The sequence below is a fragment of the Clinocottus analis genome, unplaced genomic scaffold (assembly GCF_023055335.1).
Source record: "Clinocottus analis isolate CAN_PGR_092001 unplaced genomic scaffold, fCliAna1.0.p SCAF_13, whole genome shotgun sequence".
NCBI lineage: Eukaryota > Metazoa > Chordata > Actinopteri > Perciformes > Cottidae > Clinocottus > Clinocottus analis.
In genome coordinates this window covers 14,056,555-14,069,239 of record NW_027175854.1, presented here as the reverse complement: position 1 = coordinate 14,069,239, position 12,685 = coordinate 14,056,555, and the positions used below count along the sequence as shown (strand labels likewise).

Below are 12,685 nucleotides of genomic sequence, written 5' to 3'. Positions count from 1 at the left end.
CAAATAATTATAATACATTTAGTGTATTTGTGAAAAATAATTATATTACAAAATACATATAACTTTTAATTATATTTTGTCTGTATTTTTTATTTGAATGATAAGATAGCTATAACTTTTTGATTATGTTTAGGCCAGCAGAGAAGGGCTAGCTGGCCCTGACTGCCTGACCTTGATGACTTTTATGTGTGCAGGTAAATACTTTCTAACCGTTTCTGTACTTGTTCTTTATGTTCATTTGTGTGTGGACATACTTGGCCAGTAAAGCTGATTATGTATTATAGTTTTTTCTGACCTGAACACATAGCTCATCTTCAGCAAAGAACCAGCACAGAAAGCTAAACTGAAGTGTACATTTCTGAGAAACCTTTCATTCATGAGATTACAGTGAGTAGTGGTGTGTAAAAGGCTGTATTGACCTGATTTGAGGGATATTCTTCACTAATTATATTCAACTGCACCAGGGAATATGTTTCCATACAGTGAGGTCACGTATTACTGCACCAGCTCTACTTATTCAGCTAATTGTGGTGTAATTTCCTCTGTGGAATTACCTCAAACTATAACACGTCCCAAGTGAGGCGATGCGTATCAACTCAACTTGGTTATTGTTTTATGATGTGTGTCTGTTTAATGTACAGCCTCTGAGAGAGCAAGAAAAACATATAGCGAGGAGGAGGAGATGTGGAGAGGAAGGTGTCAAGCTTTAGATGGATCATTCCACAATAATGATGATCATAACAACTCTCAACAAAGTTTTTCATCAATCTGGGCTTCACCTGAAACTGTGTCACAGGGCTAACCCTGTTATTATGGGAGGAGCCTTTTAATGTGTCCTCAGCCTCGCCCCTCCCTCTGTCTCTCTCCTGGAGCTCTCCCCTTCCTCCCTCTCTTCTGGAGGTCTCCCCTCCCTGGTTTTGCGATTACAAAGGTCCATCCGTCTCCCCACACAGTCCAGTGCTTCATGACAGAGCTCCGTCGTCCCGGCCTCACTGAAGAACCCACAGCGTCTGACCAGGTATGTGACCCAGAAGCTTTCTTTGTGGATCCAGAATGATTCGATTGGTTTTCACCGCAGCTCGGACGCTGGTGCATCTCATTTTGATCACATGTCTTGACTTGTATGAAGTCCATGACGGGAAAACATGGATATGAAAGGATAATTTTACCTAATTAATAAGAACATTGAAATAGTTTTCAGATATCTATGGTCAGCAATATGCAGCACTGTAGCAGAAGGAATGCTGTGTAAATGATAACTATTAAACCTCCAGTGAATTTATATACTCTTCTCTTAATGATGTCATGAAATGTTATAAATGTTCGACCCAATGAAATACATTTTGGATGCATTTTAATGTCTGTTTGTCAAGTATAGGTTTAAAGAGTTATTGGACTCTAATTCTTCTTCCTGCTCATACTGGCCCTGAAGTTATGTTTCCTTTTTCAATCTTTTATACTATAAACAGATTTAAACATTTTTAAAATCTGTTTGATGATGATTTCTGTACTTCTGCAGAGATCCCTTTCTCTCGTTTTTAATCCAAATACCTGATCCTTACATCTGAGTTAGGCAGTCAGAAAACACCCAGAATCATCAGCCTGTGGATCAGAACCACACAGCAAGATACTGCTCAGGAAGAGCAGGCCAGCAGGGCGCTGGGGCACTAACGTTTCAGAAGAATGACGCGCTCGGAGTGGCAACAGGAAACAGTGTGAGCGCTCTGACTAAAGTCCTTGCGTGTAGCGTTTGTTTCTTGGACGACTGCGTCCGCTCTCTCCTCACAGGTGTTCATGAAAGCTGAGGACACTCAGCCTCAGAATGCAATGGTGTGTAGCAACGGAGGAAGGTACAGGTGTGCCGGGGAATGAGAGGCAGGTGACGGGGGTCCGAGGGACCGGCTACACGGTGAGGATGCTGGGTCTGGGTTTAGGGGGGAGGATTGGGCCGGCTGGAGATGGGGCAGAGAGGTATTGTTACATCATCATTGGGGGGCCTGACATTCATGATCCCAGTGTTGGACTATTTCACGACTACCGAGCTTTGTGTTTTCAGTCACAAACATATCAGGTCTGTGGTTTCCTCTAAGTTGTTTTGGGGTCCTGTCCAATTCTTTCAAGCAAAGAGCTCTGCAGCATGACTCCAGAGGCCGGCTGAGCAGTATGAAGAACTATTCGCCCAGAAAGTCATTCAAGTACTGTGTTAAGTCAAACTTATCAGATCCAAACCTGTAATCCCAAATGTCCTTGATGCACACTAGTGTCTACACACTAGACACCTCTGGAGGTGGAGCAGCCCGCACTAATGCCCATGTTGTGCTTCACTGCAGCAAGATGCAGCGACTCAAGGAAGGAGTTCACATTCGTACAATGAAGGCAAAGAGGAAAGTGGAGGAGATCTCCAAAGAGGACGTCCAGGCCTTCCTCAAGAAGAATGCCTTCGTGCTCTTTACAGTCGGGGCGGTTATTGTAGGTGTGTCTGCCTCTGCAAGCTAAATGCTCATCCAGTCTGCATTACCAGCTCCACAGAGAGTATGTAACGCTGTCGCTCTCTCTCAGGTATTGTTCTGGGTTTCACGCTGCGCCCATATAAGATGACCTATCGAGAGGTGAAGTACTTCTCCTTCCCCGGAGAGCTGTTGATGAGAATGCTTCAGATGCTGGTTCTCCCCTTACTGGTATCCAGTCTGATAACAGGTACGGCATCCATCAGTGGGGACAGGACTTGTTAGCATTCACTTGGTTGTGTTTCTCCTCAGAGGTCTTCTATGTTCTATGTGTTCATGTGATTGGTCAGCTGTGCCTTTAGCTCCTCGTCTTCATCAGACACTACATGGCACCTCTGCTGTTACACTGAATCAGAAAAGAAATGCTGGGTCAGCAGTCAGAGAGTAAAGACGGTTCTGACTAAAGACTTAGAGCTCATCTTTTGTTCGGGTGTCCACATGAGGTTTTGTGGCCAATATCTGATAGCAGAAAAGGAAAACAGTGACAGTAACCAATAAAGTGGAGGCTTCTTGGACTGATACCAGCATGTACAGATGAGACTGGAGTTCATCATCTTTGCTATTTTTGTAAAGTACATTTTAATATATGTTGTACAAATTAAGCGAGGCGTTATGCCATTCCTTGCAAGAGGAGATGCAACTGTGGAAACATTATGACAACCAACAGAGGCCGCGTTTCCCTGATTTGTTAAGAAGCTCTTAAGCACTCAGAGCTTCTAAGGAGCGCTCTTAAGAGCGCTGTGAAAGAAGGACGTGTTTCCCAGAGTCGTCCTCAACTTAAGAAGATCTCATTTCACGATGTCACTAAGAAGGACATGTAAGATCAGCCTGACTCACTCTAAACAGCAGAAGGCAGTTAAGAACGCGTTTGGGAAACACTCCTATCTTAGTGCTCCTTCTTAGCCGAACCCTTCTCAAGAGCCTTCTTAAGTCCTTAAGAGCGATCAGATCTGGGAAACACGTCCAGAATATGTTTTCATCCCGGTGGTGAAAGGAGTCTTTTAGAAAACCTTTCTTCAATATTCAGTGTCAAGTTTTAAACCGTTTCAATCTATTCACCACTCATAAATTGGCCATAATGTGCTGAAACAGCTGGAAGACCAGCACACTGTCATAACCAGGAAAACCAAATAATATAAATGCTCTTCTTTTGAATTACAAAAAGCATAATCCACTCCCCTGGACCCACTTTACATCATTAATTCATAATCTGCCCACTGGTTTAAACCCACAGAACTGGTGCTGTGAGGGCACTTTAAAGATTATTCGTACATGTCTTGATGCTCTGACCCCTCTGTCCATCAGGAATGGCAGCTTTAGACAGCAAAGCCTCGGGAAAGATGGGCATGAGAGCCGTGATTTACTACATGACCACGACCGTTATCGCAGTCTTCACTGGCATCGTAGTCGTCCTCATCATCCACCCAGGAAAAGGATCGAAAGAGGAGTTTGGAAAGCAGCAGAAGATCGAGCAAATCAGTCCTGCTGATGCCTTCTTGGATCTGATCAGGTATCCTGCATATATAAATGATAGTAAACACAACGCTTGAATGGAACTGGCCAACACCGTTTCTTACTCACTGTGTGATTTCTCATTTCAGAAATATGTTTCCACCAAACTTGGTCCAAGCCTGCACACAGCAGGTGAGCTTTACCACGCATATTGATACTGAATCGTCTGTACCTTTTTATCCATGAAGACCTGAAACATTGGTCCGTACTGAAATGACAACTGCAGCAGCAGAAAGGAGAAGAGCTTTACAATTTGACAGCAATGTGATTGGCTCTGGGGGAGCGTGAAAGAACCTGGTTGGTTTAAGTTAAGGTGATAAGTTAAGGCCCATAATCAGCTAATAGGGTTGATGAATGGAGTGTTTTGTAAGAGTCCCACACAGGTGAAGATACTTCTACAAAACTCTCTCAAGCACTGTTCCCTTCATAAATAAGGAAGCATGTTAGAAGAAGCATCACATTTTTACCATAACAAACATTTTCGTTGCTGCTTGGGAGCTAACTTGAATAGCATAGTTTAGCTAGCATAGTGTTTCTGCTCAATTGTACTTTTGAAATGTTTTTTTGTAACTGAAGACATGTATATCCTATTAAACAAAAACAACTGCAGGAACTGGTTGATAGTATTTGCTGATTTACACAGCAAATGTTATAATCCATTTTCAATTGTGAAAAAAAATAAGAAGTTGATTTGAGACTGGCTTACAGTGATCGGTCATTGGGTCACTTATATCATACGGTCACATCCTCTGGGAAACATAAATAACTGGAGCAAAATTCTGGAAATAGTTTGGAAAAAAATACTGTTTCTGTTCATAGACCAAAGTGTTTGTTAAGGAACGTTTTTGACCTGATTGTGCTGTCAAGGGCCATTAAAACTACTAGAAGATGTGGGTGAGCCAGGGGGGCATGGAACAGAAATTTACCTCAAAGCATATCTCCATGATTCTGAATCTTAATTATGTTCCAAAGTCCACTAGTATAACCTAAGTCCTTTCATTCTCTCATTCTCCAGTTCAAAACCAAATATGGAAAGCGAACAGTCCATGTGACTGTGACAGTAAATGATACCCTCTTCAACTCCACCAATGGCACCCAGGAGGTCATGGAGATCACCCGGGAGGACGTGATCCCAGTGTCGGGTCAGGTGAACGGGGTCAATGCTCTCGGGCTGGTGGTCTTCTCCATGTGCTTCGGTCTAATAATTGGCAACATGAAGGAGCAGGGCCAGATCCTGAGGGATTTCTTCGACAGCCTCAATGAAGCCATCATGCGTCTGGTTGCCATCATCATGTGGTAAGACTTTGCTTTCAGTAGGAGGAGCTGAGCCAACGTTCACGTCATTTCCAATAACTCGCCGTTCCTCTCGTCCTCTCAGGTATGCTCCTATTGGTATCCTGTTCCTGATTGCAGGAAAGATTGTGGAGATGGATGATCTCACACAGATGGGCGGCCAGCTGGGCATGTACACCATCACAGTTATCATTGGCTTACTGATCCATGGAGTTCTCGTTCTTCCCACTCTCTATTTTGTTATCACTCGGCAAAACCCTTTTATCTTCATCGCTGGTCTCTTGCAAGCCTTGGTCACAGCCCTGGGAACCTCCTCCAGGTGAGTCGTGTCCAACACACTTTAACATCACAACTATTCAGTAAAACATTTGGGGAACTATGCTTGGCCTTTGAATGACCCAAAGCCTGTTTTGTGTTAAACGTGTTCGTTTGCTTCAATCTGAGTGTCCAATTGTCAAACCCTTCTCACATCAGAATGGTGATAGCTGCGTGTGAAAGTTTGTAGAGCTTGAACTTTTTGATTTTCATTATCATACAATCATATTACTTCCCAGACACTTTTAATGCAACATGAACATATACCATATGGTACATGCGATACCACATATGGTACATATACACATGTTGTAGTTTGCATGTGTATTTGAAAGGCTGAAGCAATGTGACCTCACCCTCACTGGTCACATGTTGAGGTTTTTTTTTGAACAGGTCCCAGAAGAAACATTTGTATTTCATAAGGGAACAACATAAACTATGTGTTCAGTTGTAAGGGTCCCTGTGAGGGACAAAGCACTCATTCTTTGGTCCATGTTCAGTAGTAAGGGTGCCTGTGAGGGACAAACCACTCCTTCTTTGTCCATGTTCAGTCTGTTGCTTACCTTCAAGATGTTAAAGACCAGTAATTGATTCACTTTATACAAAAGCAATAAGTGCTTTTTATGTTTTCAGTTCAGTTTTTCTTCCTCAGTGAGAAAAGTCCAGTCTGTGTTGGCTTGAACAAGTGCACTGACGTCTGTTGAATGAGGTGGAGATGTGAAGGACAGCTGACAGGTATCAGCGGCGGCTTTGAGCATTGATGTTCAGTCTGGACTGTGAGCTGCAGCGAGGCTCCTGAGAGACTGACCGCCTGTGAGCTTTGTGAGGCGGAGCGGCTCGTTGCAGCACTGCTGCTCACTAAAAACAGAAACTACAGAACAATGCATGCTTTCACGTCAGGCTCAAGTCTGCAAGTCCTCAACACTGCCTGTCGGTGAGGCTGCAGAAGCATGCGCACATAAATCCCTTTAAAGTAAAAGCAGTGTGGTTGTACTGCATTCATGGCGTGAATTTTATTTATTTATTTTTTATGTTTGATTGACCTCACGCGGGCTGGACTGGGAGTGTTGTACGACGCCAGGACTGAACTACATCTGGAGACATTTAAAGTGCATTAAAGGATGGAGCAGCAAAACACTCAATAAAACAAAGGTTCCAGCTGAAAGAAGAACACATGAATTCAACAGAATACATATATGTAATTATAGTCAGATCTACGTAAAGCAGTGAAAATATGAATCTGTTCGTTTATACGTTCACACAGTTAACAATATATTGCCAGCTGTTTTGTTGCCTGTGTCTGATTAGAATGTATTGCTTTAGTCTGGTGAAGACTTTACCAGACAAGACTGGCTGCAAGCTCCGCCCCGACCGCTTAGTCAAACCAGATGAGCAAAAGATTCAGTGGGAATGTTGAAGTGTAGTCCAGACCCCGCTTTGTGTGAGCTTTGTAAGGCCGAGCAGCTCGTTGCAGCACCGCTGCTCACTGAAAAAAAGAAATTCCCCTTGGGGATTAATAAAGTACTTGTCATTCATTTTCATTTCATTTGTGGAGCCACAGAGGGGAGAACGAGGCCTCTCAGGTTGAGCTGTAGGACTAAGAGGTGCTGGCTGGACAGGACACGGACACTTTTGATGTACTTACTGTACTTTTCACAGTCCTTTCCTTTATTTTAGTTTGTTGGCTTGTTGTTTGTTTGTGTTTCTTCTGTTGTTACTGTTGTCTATAGCCTTGTTGTGTAAAACAATGCGTGGCTTGGGGGCCAGAAGCATAGTGCTAAAGTATTACTCTTTTAACGTTTTGTTGTACAAAATATAATGTGTCCGTAAATACCCTCTTTAGGAGCTTTACGTGTTTTAAAATGGTGGGTCAAATTTTAAACTTAATAATGAATATCATGCATTACATATATTAGGAGACTATGTCTGTGTATGTTCATGATTACTGTTAATGATTCCTCACAGTCATTATTGACAATGTTTTACCAAGTGATCATGAGTGTGATGGCAGACAAGCATATGAAAGGGTGAGTTTGGGGAGCGAGTTCTGGAGGAAGGTGGCGGCTCCAGAGAAGGCTCTGTCACCCCATGTCCGGTGCTTGGTCCTCTGGGGGATGGACAGTAGGTTGGCATCAGAGGAGCGGAGCTGACGGGATGGAGTGTGGTGGTGGTGGACGTCGGTGAGGTAGAAGGATTTTGGATCTCGTACCATATTGCAGTAATCAATTCTTGAGGCGATGAAGGCATGGATGAGGGTTCCGGCAGCAGAAGAGGAGAGTGATGGCCGAAGAGGGGCGGTGTTTTTTAAGTGAAAGAAAGCAGTTTCGGTGATTTGTTTGACGTGGTGTTCAAAGGAGAGGTTGTTGTCAAACATGACTCCGAGGTTGCAGATGTGTGGGGAGGAGACAGCGTGGCGTTGTCGATGGTGAGGTAGAAGTTGTGACTGGGTTTTAATGAGGGATTCGGGGCCGATAATGATCATATCAGATTTATCACAGTTGAGTTTAAGAAAGTTGGTTTGCAGCCATGATTTAATGTCGGTGAGGCAGTCGGTGAAGGTGGACTGAGTAGCAGTGGTGATGGCCTTTGTGGAGATGTAGAGCTGGACATGGAAGATGAGACCATGGAGCAGGTAGAGGATAAACAGAAGAGGACCAAGCACCGAACCCTGCGGGACGCCTTGAGACACAGCAGCGGTGGAGGAGCTGCAGCTATTAATTCTGATAAACTGTTGTCAGTTTGTGAGATATGATGTGAGCAAGATAGGAAATAAATCTCCATAAGTGGAAGCACTGTTGTTAGCTCAGTCATGGTACGCCCACATTACTTCCTGCTTAAAAGCCTTAGAGACAGTGACAGCCATCACTCTGCTGCAAATGAGTCTGCCAGCTATCAACAGTTCTTATAGTCTATTTTACAATTAAAAGTAGTTAACAGCGTTAAATCCAGATATTTCCCATCAGTTGAACAGTTCTTTTAACCTGCTTTCCTTCTTCCATCTCTCTCTCTCAGCTCAGCCACCCTCCCTGTCACCTTCAAATGTCTGGAGGAGAACAACAAAATTGACAAGCGAATCACACGCTTCGTGCTGCCTGTGGGTGCCACCATCAACATGGATGGAACAGCTCTGTATGAGGCTCTGGCAGCCCTCTTCATTGCCCAGGTCAACAATATGGAGATGAACTTTGGTCAGATCATCACCATCAGGTAACAACAAGGAGGATCAGAGATTATGCTTTTCCTGTTATCAATAGGAAAAAAAAACAATACAAAAACCCATAATTGTGTCGTCTGTGTCTGCTTCTCGTCACTCTAGTATTACAGCAACTGCAGCCAGCATCGGAGCTGCTGGCATCCCTCAGGCAGGCCTGGTCACCATGGTGATTGTACTGACCTCTGTTGGACTTCCTACTGATGACATCACTCTCATTATTGCGGTTGATTGGTTTCTGTGAGTGGCTTCCTGGACCACGAACATGTGAACAATAATCAACTTTGTGCTTCTATTCAAACATATTTAAAACATAAATGTGTGTACGTGTTGCCCTGTGAAGACTTTAACTTACATCCTGACACGAGTCGTCTCATCATCTGAAAGGTCAAGAGCAGATCTGTATCTACTACCACCTAGTGACATACTTCTCTCTCCCCGGAGTCTTGTTCCACATCTTCCCTTTTGTATTGAATATTTTTGCAATGAGTTTTAACATAGAAACATAATTAGGTTTCCCAAATTAATCATTTCAATTAGAAGACCCTTCCCTGAAATTACTCAGCTAACTGGGGTAATAAGAAAAATACCCTTCTCTCCTTTGACTGGAATACACCAAACCTGACTGTCTGTCAAAGCCTTCTCACACGAAGGCCGGCCAGGAGGATGATCCAGTGTTTAGTGAGAAAAGGCCAGGATGTTCTAAAGTTGCAGCTGTGTTTATAAAGCAGAATGTCAGCAAACCAGGCCTAACTGGGTTTCAGTCAGTCGGGTCTAAGTTACCATAGAGACTTTCCTTGAGACTAGTCTGGTCCAGTCAGGCTCGTGGTCAAGCTTAGCTTCCCCTCAGGCTCAACACAGCAAGTTACGCCTTGCTGGAACTAACCATTCTCCTCTTGGTTGGCCGGGAGCAGATTGCAGAATGTTTGCACCCAGCAAAGAAATAGTCCAGGACACAATCATTATTATCATTTCATAATTAAAGATAATGATTAATGGTTGTGTTTTGCAAAGTATTTTAGTAGTATTTAACCTAATTTCAGTTGCATACAACAAAATGAAAATAAATAAACTCCGCCTTTAGGGACCCGTTTATATCAGGTCACAAGGTACAAATCAAGGAAAAAACATGGTATGAATCCAAATAAATAAAAATCAAAGAACATGTTAGGTATCAAATTAAACAAATTAAAGTCAGGTCTACAATCCCCATGTACAACCTCTAAACACATCTTAAACAATAAAGAGGGTTAGGGCCAGGCTTGAAGGGCTACCTATAGCTGCGGTTAACCATCTACCCGGCTTGTTTGCCCTTTCCTTGTCTACGTTGTGTAGGGACCGTCTGCGTACCACCACCAACGTCTTGGGGGATTCTATCGGCGCCGGCATTGTGGAGTTCCTGTCCCGACACGAGCTGCGCAGCAAAGACGTGGAGATGGGGAACTCAGTGCTGGAGGAGAGGAAGAAACCTTACAAGCTCATCTCCCAGGATAGTGATTTTGAAAATGACAAACGTGCTCACAGTGAATCAAACATGTAGTTGAACATCATGACCATGTGCCAGCACTTACAGCTGGTTCCGTTTTGGGGAGTTGGGACCTAATCGCCAACCATAGTTTTACTCATATTATTTCACACTTTTTTGACTTGTTAACATTCTTTATTATCTCTTTCATTCAAAATGACAATGGTGACAATCTTTGGTGTGTTTTTTTCAAATAGGACTGGTAGTTTCTGTTTTGTTTGTTTACTACTTAAGTTAATATTTTAACTTCATATTACCCTGATGTAGAGTTGGAGCTGGATGAAGGCTTAGACACTGCAGTGAAAGATGTGTTTCAAACCACTTTGTGTTATATTGTGTTAAGAAATTATATATTTGGACTCTAACCATTTCCCCACTAGGACATAACTAATGTCCAATTAAAATGTATCGATATTGTCCCAACATTAGATGGTTAATATTGTGTTATTACAGGTTACAACAAGCATTTTATGATTTTAATGTTTCAGTAGGACAGGTTTACAGATTCTTCCTCACACAAGAATTGTACGTGCACATTCACGTGTATTCATTGTGTGACTTGCAGATTTTCTTTACCAACATTGCTGATTTACAGCAGATATGAGACGAGTGAATTTATTTGAGTCATTATACATGTTCATTAATACAAGCTTCTGATTTTATTACGAATGTGTGAAGAAAAAACAACTGTTTTAGTTTGTTATAACTTTAGTGAAATAAAGAGAAAACACATTTCCTGTCCGTCTCCCTTCTATTTATAATCTCAGAGATTATTTAAATTGATTAAATAATTAAAATAATTGGGATTTTAAAGAAGAGTATAAAATTAATAAAAATTGGGTTTTTATTATCTTTATTTGGGGAAGTTTTTCCTGATCCGATGTGAGATCCTTGTCTGTTGATACGAGAACATTTCCATGGTTAAGGGCTTTTGACCTGTGGCTCTTCATGGTTAGGGATTACATTGACCTGTTACTCTTCATGGTTAGGGATTACATTGACCTGTTACTCTTCATGGTTAGGGATTACATTGACCTGTTACTCTTCATGGTTAGGGATTACATTGACCTGTTACTCTTCATGGTTAGGGATTACATTGACCTGTTACTCTTCATGGTTAGGGATTACATTGACCTGTTACTCTTCATGGTTAGGGATTACATTGACCTGTTACTCTTCATGGTTAGGGATTACATTGACCTGTTACTCTTCATGGTTAGGGATTACATTGACCTGTTACTCTTCATGGTTAGGGATTACATTGACCTGTTACTCTTCATGGTTAGGGATTACATTGACCTGTTACTCTTCATGGTTAGGGATTACATTGACCTGTTACTCTTCATGGTTAGGGATTACATTGACTGGTTACTCTTTATGGTTAGGGATTACCTACCTTGACCTGTTTTGCTCGTCATATTTATGTGATGCCCGCCCACCATGATTGGCATGATAGCAATTAAAGGGATCCACCAAAGCCCCTTCAGTAATAAAAGCTACCGTCTACTACATACACAAGATTAGATTGTTTTTGGTTAAACATGAGATTAATATTCAACAATTACGCGTCAAGGGTTAGAATGGGACTACCTACCTTTTTTTGTCTTATTGGGGGTATTTATTTATATTTATTTTTATTACAAGTACATTTGAGCATTGTGTCAAGGATTGGTCTGTGCCACACTACGTGATATGTATGTGAATATGTTTGTGTGAGAAAAAAACAAAGTCACTAAAATGAGTTTGAAAGAATATGAACAGCATATTATCTTTCCTTCAGGCCAGAAGGTACAGTTCAGCCTTTTGTCTGCACTGCTGTACACACAATGTACACAACCATAGGTTGCCAACCCATCACCTGCAGCTGGGGTCAAGTCTGAGCAAATAAAGACTGGTTCCTGCAAGACAAAACGTGAGAGCAGACAGACGTGCGGGGCATAAAACACACACACAAACACGCACGCACACACACACATGCGCACATGCGCACACAGCTTTGTAAGCTTGGCTATAGGAATACACAAACACACAGAACATTGAAAACATATCATGTTAATTGAATGTTTACTCAGTTGTCCTCATTAAATTAGGAAAAGTCATGAAATATGAAGCAAAAGAAATGATAGCAATCAGTTTTTAGAGACATTAAACATTGAATTGGATCAAATTGACCCCAAAGGTAACAGGAGGTCTCATCTCCGTCCATGAGATAAGACTTCCTTTCAAATAATACATTTACTCGTTTTAGTTAAAACAGCTTCAATAACAAAATGAAATGTTTGTTGAATAAATCTTTTTTTTTTATTTTTATTTACTGTTAAT

General features: G+C 42.0%; 1 protein-coding gene across 4 annotated transcripts; it reads left to right on the top strand.

The window, feature by feature from the left end:
- Positions 1-303: 303 nt before the first annotated feature.
- On the top strand, positions 304-10,818 carry LOC137783501 (excitatory amino acid transporter 1-like). Of its 4 annotated transcripts, XM_068573488.1 has the most exons (11): positions 304-1,018; positions 1,789-2,195; positions 2,331-2,473; positions 2,560-2,697; positions 3,813-4,017; positions 4,109-4,151; positions 5,035-5,315; positions 5,398-5,631; positions 8,640-8,834; positions 8,944-9,078; positions 10,174-10,818. In XM_068573488.1, the coding sequence occupies exons 2-11, from the start codon at positions 2,164-2,166 to the stop codon at positions 10,376-10,378; spliced, it is 1,611 nt and encodes a 536-aa protein (XP_068429589.1). In that variant the 5' UTR covers positions 304-1,018; positions 1,789-2,163; the 3' UTR covers positions 10,379-10,818. The 4 variants fall into 4 exon arrangements, with proteins under 4 accessions (XP_068429589.1, XP_068429590.1, XP_068429588.1 ...); XM_068573489.1 differs by lacking the exon at positions 1,789-2,195; XM_068573487.1 differs by lacking the exon at positions 304-1,018 and having other exon boundaries at positions 1,085-2,195.
- The last annotated feature ends 1,867 nt before the right edge of the window (positions 10,819-12,685 follow it).